The following is a 13,353-nucleotide window of genomic DNA, read 5'->3' as shown; positions in this document are numbered from 1 at the left end:
TTTGTAATAAAGTCCATGTTGAATTTCTTGGTACAACTGTTCATCAGTAAGTAACTCCTTTAACAGGTGACTGGTTCTTTCTGGATCATCTGTTGTGTGTCAGTCTGTTTCTCCGTCTGCAGCTCCAGTGTTTCCTTCACACACTTGTTCCTGTGTCTCTCAGTGATGTGCTCTGATCACTGGCAGCTGGCAGCTTCCTTCTCCAGGTGACTTCTTCTTCTCACTTCTCCTCTTTACTCTTTTAGCTCTGCCCGATCACATTTTGAAGAGGATTCATGAGTTACAGCAGAAACACCTGTGACACACCTGTGACACACCTGAGGAGGGGGTTCAGACTGTGTGTGTGTGTGTGTGTGTGTGTGTGTGTGTGTGTGTGTGTGTGTGTGTGTGTGTGTGTGTGTGTGTGTGTGTGTGAGCCGGATTCCCAATGATTGAATAACGATTCTCCGTTTCACGTGTGTCCTGACAGAAACCCAGAGCTGATTTAGTGGAACCTGCTGCTGCTCATATTCACATCTTTTATCTACTCACTGTTAGTGAAGGAGGATGAGGAACACTTCGTCCCATTTAGTCTTCATCTGTGGAGGGATCGTGGGATTTCTTTCTCTTAACCTGGTGCTGGAGTCGAACTTTTCCACAAACCACGGGATCTATTTCATGAAGAATGTCGCGCATGACGCTCGTACAGGTAGATATATATATATATATATATAATATATGATATTTAGATCATTTTAAATCATTTACGAATTTATTTAAGGTATTTTATGGTTTGATCTGTTGTGAGTACAGTTGATATCGTCCTTTAAAATGCAGCTTTTGTTTGTTTTCTTCATATAACGAAAGATTAATGAAATCTAACCAGTAAATTGACTGTGTCTAATATAGGAATAGATCAAATGAAATGGTTCAGCAGACTGTGATTCGAATAAAGTGTGGTTTAGAACAAATTTATCATAACAAAATCATAAATTCGCATTTCACATTTTTGTGAACTATGTCTCTTACAGTGCTTATAAAAAGTATTCACCCCCCCCAAGGATAAAACATCGGATGTTTTATCCTTTTATTGACAGTATAAATCAATCACGGTCAATAAAAGTTGACAACTTTGACAAAAAAAGTGAAAACAGGTTTCTACAAAGTAATGAAATTAAATAAAAATATATAAAATGACTGACTTAATCCAATAGAGGTCCAGATATGTGGTGCTAGTAGTCCCACAATTAGTGAAATGTGGATCACCTGAGTGCAGTGAATGTGTCTCAAGTGAGTGCAGCATAAAGAAACTTGTGTCTGGAAGGTCCACACGAACTGAGTGAAGGAGACTAGTGAGAGAGGCCACTAACACACTGATGACTACTCTGAGGGAGTTACAAGCTTCAGCAACTGAGATAGGAGAGACTGTACATGCAACAACTAAGGACAAAGTCACTGTTGAAGAAAACTCATGTTAAATCACGAATTGACCAATAGACATGTGAAAGACTCCATGGTCCAGTGGAAGAGGGTTCTTTGGTCTGATGAGACCAAAATGGTGCTTTTTGTTCATCAGACAAGAAGCTATGTCTGGCACACACCAAACACTGCATATCACCACAAACACACCATGCCCACTGAGAAACACGGTGGTGGCAGCATCATCCTGTGGGGATGCTTCTCGGCAGCCGGCCCTAAAGGCTTGTTAATGTAGAGGGTAAGATGAATGAGGCAAAATGTAGGACCTGGAGGACTATTTACTCAGGATAGGTAAATGTAATGATGGTTAATTGTAATCATACTTATCTACATTCTTTAATGGAGAGTTATAAAAAAGAAGTGAAGAGCTGAAGGTTTTAAATTTATACTGCTGTTATACCACTATCATACTTCCACTACTTAATCAGCATTGTTTGATATTCTGGATTTTTACAATTTAATCTTGGACTTCTGAAAAATCTAAATTTGTATTTTTTTTTAATTACATTGTTAGTTGGGGCCCCTCAAAATTATATACGAATACCTCACACTGAGGCCCCTGTCATTTCAGTTCATAATGTGCCTCAGATGGGCATACATACTTTACAAATGTGCAATAAATTAAATTACCACTAACTACTGTATATAATTACCACATCTGGAAGTTGTCATGCCAACGGGAGTTTAAAGTCTAGAACCACTTGTGTTTTTACCACAAATGCAGACATCAGAGCCTAATACCAACAAGACTGTATCTGGGATCCACAAGCAGACAAAATTCTTTGGTAGGCATTAGAACAGCTGCTTAGTGAAGTCCACTTCCACGATTCTTCTTCTATATTTGAGTATGATGGAATGAGATGAACTGTCATTCTCAATAGAGGCTTGCATTTCATCACAACACTGCTCAAAACCACACGCATAACACAAAGAACACCAACACCCAGTAGTTCACTGGTGAACAAAAGTGCCAGTCTAAGGATCAGTGGATTATTTTTGTCTGTATACTGTGTCAAAAACTGTGGAAAAACAGAAAGGAGAGGTGCTGCTGCATATTTTTACAAATAAATTCTACATGAGGGGATCCATGAAAGAGTGGCATCAATCAAATCCCAGGAAGTGGGCTGTAGGAAGTGACTTTAATTTGACATTTAAGTTCTACATTATGGATTGTCAATGGAGGCAGCTAAAGATCAGGAGAGATAGCTGGGATGCGTACATGTTCACTGCATTCTTACATAGACCACACAAATCGATCACAGAATTACTGATTACATATGGAAAAGACTGGTGCTGTACACTTTTCACCAACTGAGCAACTTCTTTATGTGGAGACATGTGAAAGAGTGAAACATACATGTAAAAAGGGAAATACGTCCACTGTGGTGGTAGTCCGGAAATAACACTTACACTCAATACTTTAGCTTAAATGTGACCAGTGGAAGTGAATGGTACTCAAACAAATTAACATGAATTGTAATTGAAAACACTTTTCCAGAATGAATATCTCTTTAATTTATCTGTCTTCTCTGTAGCCTGTAGCCTACACAAATATCAGAAAAATCTGTCCCTTTCATTCAACTACAACTTTCAACAAGTTTGACCTGTTCCCTGATCACTGTTTGAATCCTGATTATTCATCTGAAAATGAATGTTTCCTTGTCAAGTACACTTTCCAACAAAACACGTCAATGTAAAGAAGAAACAGCTGTTATTGTGCCCTGTAACAGTAAGATACTGACCAAAGATTTAGCAATTCATTACTGTTTATTTCCAACTTTTCTAGATGAGGTATATTTACAGATTTTTATTTTTAAATGAAGTACAATATATAATGTATAAACTACATACTTTGCAGGAGCGTTTCATTAAGTAATTTTATTTCATAACTCTTAATTTGTACTATTAAACTACATTAGACTCAGTAAAAATGACTGAGACTTGATGGACTGGAACAAGGAAGTAGTGATGTAGTGCTGGTTGCAGGTGTGGAGGAAGTCAACACTTGCAGGTCCAAAGTGACGACTTCTGTCTCGGAAAACAGAAGAGAAAACACAACATGACGCTGGCTGAGTTGTTTACAAGTTAAGTTTTGTAGTTGTCTTTAGCAACCAAGCTAATTTTAGCAAATAAGCTCAGCAATCTTTACAAACAGCTATGTTCATTCATGTTAGGCAGTTAGAATAAGCAATATCTGGAGATGTGCACATGGCAACGGTTCATATAAGACAAAGTAAGTTCAAGCTCACCCTGTGATTTGCAGGATGACTGTCAGAGCCAGTCTGCAACGTCACAACTGCCACTAAAGAGAGAGTTAAAAAGTTAGTTATTACCATTCCTCCCTTGAAAAAGAATGAAATGAAAGTGTTTTTCTCTATCAATGTGTCTCACCATTTAGCATTTTAAAGACCTCTACTTCTCATGGCACAATATGACTGGCTTGGAAATGTTATGCACTTTGCTAACAAGCAAAATCAAAAGCCACTTACCTGTTAATCTGAAGAATGAAGATGGGTGAAAATTCAAACTGGAACGTTGACTCAAGCATGTGGGCTCACTGCAGTTGCTCATGTTCCCAAGATGCTTTGCAATAAATATTGTAAAGTACTGTTTTCTCTCCTCAAAGTATTAATACTGTAGAATACTGTATTAATACTTTATACTGTAGAATTTCACCAAAAAGAATAACGTCAATGTGCTGTATCTGAGGATTACAGAAATATACTGTTGAAGTTTATATGTAAATTAACAGCAAAGTCTAAGAGTGCCCTCAATCCAGAAAAGGGGGAAATCATTCTGTGCTCATGGTAGGAGGGAAACTGGAGTGGGACGTGGGTAAAAGATTGGCTGGTTGTGCTCTCCAGTATGTTGGAGAGAAAATTCCACAGGAAGTACTGATGATTGGCATGATTGTTGCCAAAAGTGGTTCAACCAGCTATTGACTGTTCCACTTTCTTTTTCTTTGTATGTTTAATGGGTGTGATCTACAATGCAATTTGTCTGAGTTTCTTTTTCTTGTTTTCCAGTACAGTAAGTGAAATGGCATTTATCTAACACAGATTATATATAGATCAGTCTCTTTAAACTGAATGCTGCTGACAACTCCTGCCAGCTGTAAAGGTATAAATATCAGCCTTTTCAGCTGCCAGTCAAACAGTAACAGAGAAAACTAATCCAACTGCTTTGCTGTTCAACCACAAACCTGTATTTATAACCATCACAACTTAGTGCCTCACCCTAAACTTCACCCTAACCCCAATCAAAATTTAATTTTAACCCTAAAACCTAGTCTTAACCTTGAAATTGCTCTTTAAACACCCTTATCATTATGAGGATCGGCTAATATATGTGAGTGTCCTCACTCCAAAGGTTAAAAATGATGATAGCCATACAAACACACACACACACACACACACACACACACACATGCCAATGGCAGTAGAGCTGCCGTGCAAAGGTACCTGATTGACTGGGAGCAACTTGGGGTTTAGTGTCAGTTAAGTTTGGATACATGGCATGCACAATATCTGGACATTCTGGTTTGGCAGGTCACCCACACTGTCTCAATGACACTATCTCTCTGTGATTACAGTGCTTTACCTTTAACTGATTCATACTGTTGTGCATTATACTGATGCTACAACCTTAGCAGACCCATTTCTGGGCAGACTCAGGTTGGAATCAGGTTGGATGGGAAGCATCAGTGCACGGCCACTTTCAGGTCTCCCCAGAGATGGACATTCATAGCGGTTCTGTAGCCCCTCTTTTGCCTTGGCTGTTGTTGAAAGATAAACTGTCTCCCCACTGTGAGGTCCAGAGCACTCTGGAAAAGGTTGTCATCTAGGATCTTTTTTTTCCTGACTAGTCTCCCAGTTCCTGCTGCTGCACCATGCTTCACTGTAGGGATGGTTTTGGCCAGGAGCTGAGTGGTGCCTGGTTTCATCCAGACAAGACGTTTGGCATTCAGGACAAAGAGTTCAATCTTTATTTCAACAGACCAAGAAATCTTGTTTCTCATGGTCTGAGAGTCCTTCAGGTGCATTTTGGTAAACTTTTACTGAAGAGTGGTTTCCATCGGCCACTCTGTCATACAGGCCTGATTGATGGAGTGCTGAAGAGATGGTTGTTCTTCTGGAACATTCAACTCTTTCCACAGAGAAATGCTCGAGCTCTTTCAGTGACCATTGAGTTCCTGGTCAAGTCCCTGGCTAAGGCCCTTCTCTCTTGATCACTCAGCACAGTTACCACTAGAAGACCACCAGAAGTGGAAACATCTGCTTGTTTCCTAATACTCTCATTCTGTAATGTTACTGTCCTCAACACTTACGCACTGTGAGCTCACGACTTCTAATGACAAACACGTCTATTATTTGCGTTACATGGTTTTCTCCTTTTAAAATCATTACTCATTAATCCAGACTATGATTATATGAATTGCAGAATTGCATTATTACTGTAGCTTCAATCCCATCCACCTCCTTGGGACTTAGTTTTCCTTGATAAATGCAGCACTTATTTCATTCAAAAAATACATTTTTGAATTATTATATTAAAGTACAAAGTACACAAATGTAATCAGCTGCAGTTTAGTTGCATTAGTTGCATAATAAATAGTTGGTCTGGACTGTATTTCACTATAGTATATGATAAAACTGTAGAACTGACACACCTCTCTGTCTAAGTGACATTCATAGCTTCTAGACTCAGCACTGATAATCTAAAATCATAACTGTTTTGGATGTTTTGCTTTGTTATAACTACAGTTGGGAACAAGAGCTCAGCCATCAGTTCTACTCACACAACACGAATCTTATGCTGGATCATGACGGGACCCAAGAACCTGGAATCCCGAACCAAGCACATCAGAGAATCGTGGGCCAAACGCTGCAGCAAAGTGCTGTACATGAGCTCTGTTGAGACTGACTTCCCCACTGTGGGGCTGAACGTGAGTGAGGGGAGGAATAACTTGTACTGGAAGACCATTCGAGCCTTTCAGTACATCCATCAGCACCACCTGGATGAAGCAGACTGGTTCTTGAAAGCGGATGATGACACATTTGTGGTTGTAGAAAATCTCATCTATATCTTGTCTAAATATGATCCAGAGAAGCCCTTGTACCTGGGGAGAAGGTTTGCCCCTTTCATCAAGCAAGGCTACATGAGTGGAGGTGCAGGTTACGTACTAAGTAAGGAAGCACTGAGAAGATTTGTCAAAGGGTTCAACACCAGGGAATGTACCCACTTCTCCACCATTGAGGACATGGCTCTGGGAAAATGTATGGAGACGATGCAGGTGGAACCTGCAGACTCCAGAGACCTGAAGGGGAGACAAACATTTCATCCTTACCCTCCAGACTATTACCTGGTTAGACAGCTTTCAAGACCACGGCCTTGGTATCTGATTTATGACCACTACCCTCCTGTAGAGGTAAGAAACCACATAAAGGAAATCTGAATTAATCACATATTTCAGTTTTTGCTATAATAGTATTTGAAAAATAATATTTCAGTCCAAACTAATTTTGGCAGTGAATCAATGAATAATTACAGTATATGATGTACTATTATAATATAGTAATATATTATAATAGTACAAACAACAACATAAAATAAAACTCAAGTACAATTTGTGTTAAAGTCTCTTTTAGCTTTTAGCGTAGACTTTAGACTGAGATATTCTGTGATTAATTTAATCTAAATGAATGCATTATTTTGACAGAAATTAAAATGAATGAGAACTCTCCAAAACTTACTCAAATACAAATTAAAACTGACTGGTTAAAAATATTGTTGGCAGTGCTGTTTAATCAATGCATTTACTATAAAGGGACTAAGTATTGTAATTTACCAGTTACATTAAAAAATAAAAACAGTCTGGAAGCAGAATATTTTAACTACACCACAGGTTCAAATTAAACAATTAACTATTAACATTATAATTATTATTATTATTAGCATTTTAGCTAATTATCTAACAATTTAACTACTACAGTTAAAATCAAAAGTTGTGCTTTCAAATTAAGTCCAAGTGAGAACGTAGATCTTTTGCATATATACGCATCTATGTGGAAAATGTAAAGTTATAGACTGCATATTAAGATAAGTTTGAAGTGATAATTCTAGTAAAACACAATCTGACACGTTTTTTAAATATGTTTTCACTTTGTCTTTTTCAGATATTGTATTTAGAATAATCGCCAAATATTCAATTTAAAAAATTATTTAAAATGCTGTAAAATGTACTAAAGGTTAAAGCATTAAGACTTTCCAAAGCAGCTGTTTGTGCTACTCCCTGTCACCACTAGGACTGGCTTTTACTAATGCTGCCATTTCAAACCAGGCTAGTGATATTTGGATGAAATGTGACGTTCAAGTTCCCAGAGGATGAAAGCTATTGACCATTTAAGAACAGAAATGGACAAGTCCAAGAGTCAGAACCAACAAAAGCATACATTCCAACAAGGCCAGAGAGTTGCTTCTGGAATGAGCACAAACATACTGTCAAAGGGAGGGTGAGTGAAGAGGGAGGCACAGGTGAAAGTAATTAGACGGATTAGGAGTAAAGAGGTGGCAGCAACCAGAAATGATAAAATAAGATCAGAAGTGGATTGTTACGATGACAATCACATCACTACTCCCAAATCTTAGGTTTACCTAATGTTTACCATTTAAATAACTGTTCTAACTTGTAACATGTTTTCTCTTGGCCTTTCTAGGGACCTGGGTGCTGCTCGGATTTTGTTGTGTCCTTTCACTACATTCACGCTGTGCAGCTATATGTTTTAGAGTACCTCACGTATCATCTGCGACCATATGGATACAAATACAGATTCAATCCTGATGAAGTTAATGCCACAGCTCCAGCATAACGCAGTCATCCCATATCCCAGTTTGGATTCAACTGTGAGAACTATTCCTAATGTTTAGGAGTATGAGTGGGTTTGTTTTTCCATGCTGTCACTTTGGCTGTATGAAATGTCATGACTAATGGCATTTTAAGCATTGCTTTCTTCTTCTTTTTCCTTTATAATGATGCTGCAAACCACCCCCCTCAAAGTACCTGAGGAAGGGCGATTCTCTACATATTTTGTGTTGGAGCTAAGGACAAACATACTTTATAGGCAGGAAGTAATTTATGACAGTAACATTGTGACAAATGGCTTTTACAAAATGATGCTGCAGTGTCTGCATCTCCTTCAGACAAAAGGGCTGTTTGTCACTGGACATTATAAAATGTACTTTGCATATAGCAGAATTTACTTTGTATGTAGGACACACATTGCACCACTGTGCAGATCGCCCCACTGGTTTCGTGTAGCTGCATCAGGTTCAAAGCCCTGACTCTTGCCTAGAAAGTGGTCAGCTCAACAGCACCTGAACTTCCTATCCAGGTCTACACTCCCTCCCACTCACTGTGCTCTGCAAGCGAACAGCGGCTTATGGTCCCCTCACCTCAAAAGATCCCTGGCAAAACCTTTTGGCTCAGTGGTTCCTCATAGGTGGAATGACCTACCCACCTGTGCACACCCAGCTGCCTCACTCTGAATTTTCAAAAACTTGCTGAAAACTGAACTCTTTTGAACCTTTTCTCTTCCCATAAATCTTTCTCTGCACTTAAAACCTTGCAATTATACCTCATGTAACTTAAGCAGCTCCTTCTAGACCACTTTGCTTTAAAGTTTTTCTCCTTGGCTTAAATATTTTGCTTGCTGTGTACCTCACTTGTAAGTCAGTTTAGATAAAAGCACACATAACTAAATGTAAAAGTAGTACCCTCTTTTTGTTTTTGTTGTCCATCTGTACATCCACATTGCCTTCAATCACATTTGAGTGTGATATGTAAAGAAGGCGTTCTGGGAATTACTTTACAGATTTGGCTCTAACTTCTACTTGGACTCAAGCATGAAGTGATTCGATTTCGGTGGTTATTGTAAAGGTCACCGTGACTTAATGTCTGCCCTACTGAAACAAATATCATCTAATGCAAAAATATCCACTTGGACTCATGGATGACTGAGTAGAATATGAATTTGGACACACAGGTAAACCGACTGCTGGCAGAGACAAGGTGGTGAATCGATTTTTTTAAAGGTGCTTTAATGCAACTTCTTAAACAACAAAAGCACAATAAAGGAAAAATTCCTAGTGCGCCAGCAACTTTTTTAGTTAAGTCATCATCATCTAAAACTGTTTGCAAGAACAGAAATCCACATTCAAATGTCTGCTTTAAAATACCGTTCTGGTGAAAGAAGAGGTTTAATCCCCATAATAACTAAATTCAATTCTTGCTTCTGGCTGAGGACTTTTTGTTCCATGTCATCTGTACATCTTTAAATGGTCTACATAATTTATTGGGAAACAAAGTTTATGTTGTTTTAACTACTATGTTTATTATTCCTTCTATACTTTTATAGTGTTAAGTAAAAGAATACATGTCTTTTCACTGTCACTATATCTGTTTTCATACAACATTCATCATATTTGAGATTAACTGGGTTCGTTAGGATCTAAATCAACTAGAGCTTAAGATATTAACACCGGATAACTAAATATACAGTACTACAATATACTGAAATGTAAATAGAACATACTTAGACTATATTGTTAACCTCTGTAAGTCTTTGTGGACAGAAGCATGTACGAACACTGACCTACAAAAACGTGAAAGAATCACGTAATTTAAAATCCCTAAATTAAAGAAATGTATTACATACTATTAGGTCTATAAACTAGATTTATAACAACAGTATATACAGTAGAATATACATGTTCAAAGATGCAAATGTGATGTGTTTCCATAGATACAGAGTCGGTTACAGGTGATTCTTCTGTCTTGGCTGGTTCATGTCTCTAAAACATGTCTGAATGCCTCCGGTGTAGACACATTGGAATAACCAGGATGCTGGTTATTCAAGTCGACTGTAAAGAGGAATTAAGCTGAGTAAGAGTTTGGCTTGAGGACACCAAAACAATAAAACAAAAAGGGATTATGATAACGTTTTGTCTGCAGTGTGAATGTAGCCAGAGAGGCAGCGCTCCATCACCTCCTTCACCTGCAGCAGTGTACACAGTGAGACCATAGCAGCGGCTGCTGACATGAGCTCTGGCCGCTCAGTAAAGTCTGTGTCATCGGTCTGCTCAGTTCCTCGGAGGAGCTGATAGAGTATTAACTTTGCACACTCCCTTTTGGTCAAATGTTCTGTTACGTGTAGACACACGAAGTCCTGCAATTGGCTTCAGTCTCAAAGTTGTTTGCGTTGCCCTGACAACCTCCATACCAGAACTGGGCACAGCTGTTGGCTTCTGGGTCGTAGTACCACTTGACTGTGTACTGCCGACAGGGACCTGGGTCCAGAGGCTGACTGCAGCCCTCATCTGAAATCACAAAGGATGCAAATAGTTAATGGTTTTACTTAGACCCATAAATCATTTCCCTTATCACCCTTTGAACTTACAGCAGGCCATTTCAGGTCAGGTGCTGACACATGGTACCAGATAAAGATCAAACAAATGACATTTGAAAAAGGTTTTAGTCTCCACTTGTTTTGTGTTTTCCTCATTGAGTATGGTTCAGTGACTTCAGTGAAGCTAAGACACAATCATAGGTTTGACAGATATGTCAAATGGGTCTGAGTGAACTCTTTATTAGTTGCCTCATTCCCTTAAATATCTAAGTTATAAAACTTGATCTTTCAGATCAGCGCTTAAAGAAGATGCTCATGATTCACTATTTTGTGCCAAACTTCATGGGAGAGTTGTCAGTTAGTTCAAAAAGAATATTTTTCAATGCCAGATTGCAAAGACGTGAGGTATCTCACCATCTACAGTTTCCTAATATTGTGAAAAGATACAGAGACTCCAGGGAAATAACAGTAGGTAAAAGCCAACAGCAGAAACCACTGCAAAAGGTCCATGATCTTGAAGACCTCGTGGTAGCATGAGAAACCGTCATGCTACAATGAGAACTATTGTCTGTTGACACAATCAAACTTCAACTTTATTAATCCCAGAAGGAATCTGCTTTGCTTATCACTGCTGCTCTCTGTTTAAAGAACTGCAACATCAAAAAAAACAAACAAAAAAAACAACAACTTTGAAATCTGTCAATAAGAACAAAGAAAATCAAAAGAGGAATAAAATTGGGTTTAGACAGAGAAACTATGCAGTGCAAAGACTGGTGATGACAGTCAAAGGTGGTATGTGACAATATCATGATACAATTAACGAGATAAAGTGTGGTTTTGATGAATATGGAAGAATGACCTTATTAATTTAATAGCAGTATATTGCACATTAGTATTGAGTACCATAGCCAAAAAACATGACTGGACAGTCAAAAATACAAGGAATCATGGTTTTAATTTCTCCTCAAGCATGGCAGGCTTGATAGGATTTTTTTGGCTTGATCCAAACTCCCCTCAGTCACCTGGCTGCTGGTCTTCTAGCCAGTAATGGTCCTCATCCCTCTCGACACTTCCCTGGTGTTATTCTGCTGAAGACTTTGTTCCAATTTACTCCTGTAGGCTTCCTTTCCCTCCGAGATGCTGAAAGTCTCCACCATTTCAAAGTTTTGATGCAGGTGTGGTGGCTTTTGAATAAATACTATATGCATACACAGCTATCTACACACATAATTACAGGGCACAATCATAGGGGTAATGTGGTCATGTTTGCGTGCCAAGCCAGGAGAGGGAGCGTTATGAACCAGGTGAAGATTCCCACGTATATGTATTAATGTATAATGCAATCAAGCTGGGAAGAGATAAAAGTATAGATCACTTTCTCAAAAGTCAAAAAGGACAGAAAGTGTTTGACCTTGGCCAGGACTCCTAGCTGAAAGAAGTTGGATTTGACAACTGAGGTTATTTGTTAGTTAAATTTCAGATGAATGTTAAGTGGAACATCTAGGTTTTGTGTGTAAAGGGTGCTAATTGGGCAAATAAGTGGCACAGTGCTGTGAAAAGGTTCTTGCCCACTTCCTGATTTTTATTTATTTTTTATATATTTATCACACTTAAATGATCCAGCTCATTAAACTAATTTTAATGTTAAACCGAGATAACAAAAGTAAATACAAAATTCTGTTTTTAAATTATGATTTCATTTAGTCAGGTAAAAAAGTTGTCAAAACAGCTAAGCATGTGGGTGGGACAGAGATCCAAGGAGGTTCTCACTGGTTGATGGGGATACATCAACTTAGGCAGAGTGTCTGATAGTCTGACCTTGCACCATGGGGTCTGGTCAGCATAGCCCAAAAAAATAAAATGGATCCACCACTCTGTGGGACTAGTAGGTAGAGTGCAGAGCATATAAGGTGGCAGGCAAGGTTGGAGACCCTGGATCTGTAAGCTAGCTTGAAGGACATGCACAGCACTGGATGTGATCTGAAGAGAGGCTGGACTTCTTTCTTTTCCAGAGATATCCAAAGTGAGAGGCGCCAGGTGGGTGTGGGGATACCCACAAGCCCCCGGCTAAGCAATGTGGAGTTATCCACAGAAAACAAGAGCACTGCCTCTTGGAGGTAAGCTTAGACTGTTTTCTGCGTTTATGCACCTAAAAGCAGTTCAGACTATCCGGCCTTCTCTGAGAACATAGGAGCTAGCTGCTATGAGCTATGAAGGTTGTGGTGCTTGTCATGGCGGCAACCAAAGAACCCAATGTTGGACAAGCTTAAGGAGGCTTTTCAGGCATGGTTGGCCAAGGAGACTCCCGAAACAGCAGATACATATTGGCAGGCCAGGAGGGCAGCAGCATATGTGGCTGCAGAAGCAAAAACTCAGGAGAAGTTCAAAGGGACTATAGAAAAGGACTTTCAGTTGGCCTCAAAGAGGTTCTGGCAAGCGGACTCGAACAAGGTCATCTGGATCTACTGTTGAGCTGTCTCAGTTGACACAC

The 13,353-nt window shown here is 39.0% G+C and overlaps 1 protein-coding gene and 1 long non-coding RNA gene across 3 annotated transcripts; one reads left to right on the top strand and one right to left on the bottom strand.

The window, feature by feature from the left end:
* Nucleotides 1-9,907, top strand: si:dkey-202e17.1 (uncharacterized protein LOC555344 homolog). 2 transcript variants are annotated; one of them, XM_026348594.1, is made up of 4 exons: nucleotides 1-206; nucleotides 538-688; nucleotides 6,222-6,886; nucleotides 8,175-9,907. In XM_026348594.1, the coding sequence occupies exons 2-4, from the start codon at nucleotides 547-549 to the stop codon at nucleotides 8,325-8,327; spliced, it is 960 nt and encodes a 319-aa protein (XP_026204379.1). In that variant the 5' UTR covers nucleotides 1-206; nucleotides 538-546; the 3' UTR covers nucleotides 8,328-9,907. The 2 variants fall into 2 exon arrangements, with proteins under 2 accessions (XP_026204379.1, XP_026204377.1); XM_026348592.1 differs by having other exon boundaries at nucleotides 3-206; nucleotides 470-688.
* LOC113154405 lies at nucleotides 1,396-6,215 on the bottom strand. Its single transcript, XR_003298027.1, has 3 exons — nucleotides 3,948-6,215; nucleotides 3,708-3,760; nucleotides 1,396-3,486 (listed from the first exon to the last, which is right to left on the bottom strand). It is a non-coding gene; the product is annotated as an uncharacterized LOC113154405 (long non-coding RNA).
* Nucleotides 9,908-13,353: the final 3,446 nt, after the last annotated feature.

This window comes from Anabas testudineus, chromosome 11 (assembly GCF_900324465.2).
Source record: "Anabas testudineus chromosome 11, fAnaTes1.2, whole genome shotgun sequence".
Lineage (NCBI taxonomy): Eukaryota > Metazoa > Chordata > Actinopteri > Anabantiformes > Anabantidae > Anabas > Anabas testudineus.
Note: the sequence above shows the minus strand (reverse complement) of the source record. Positions and strands in the feature narration are given on the sequence as shown.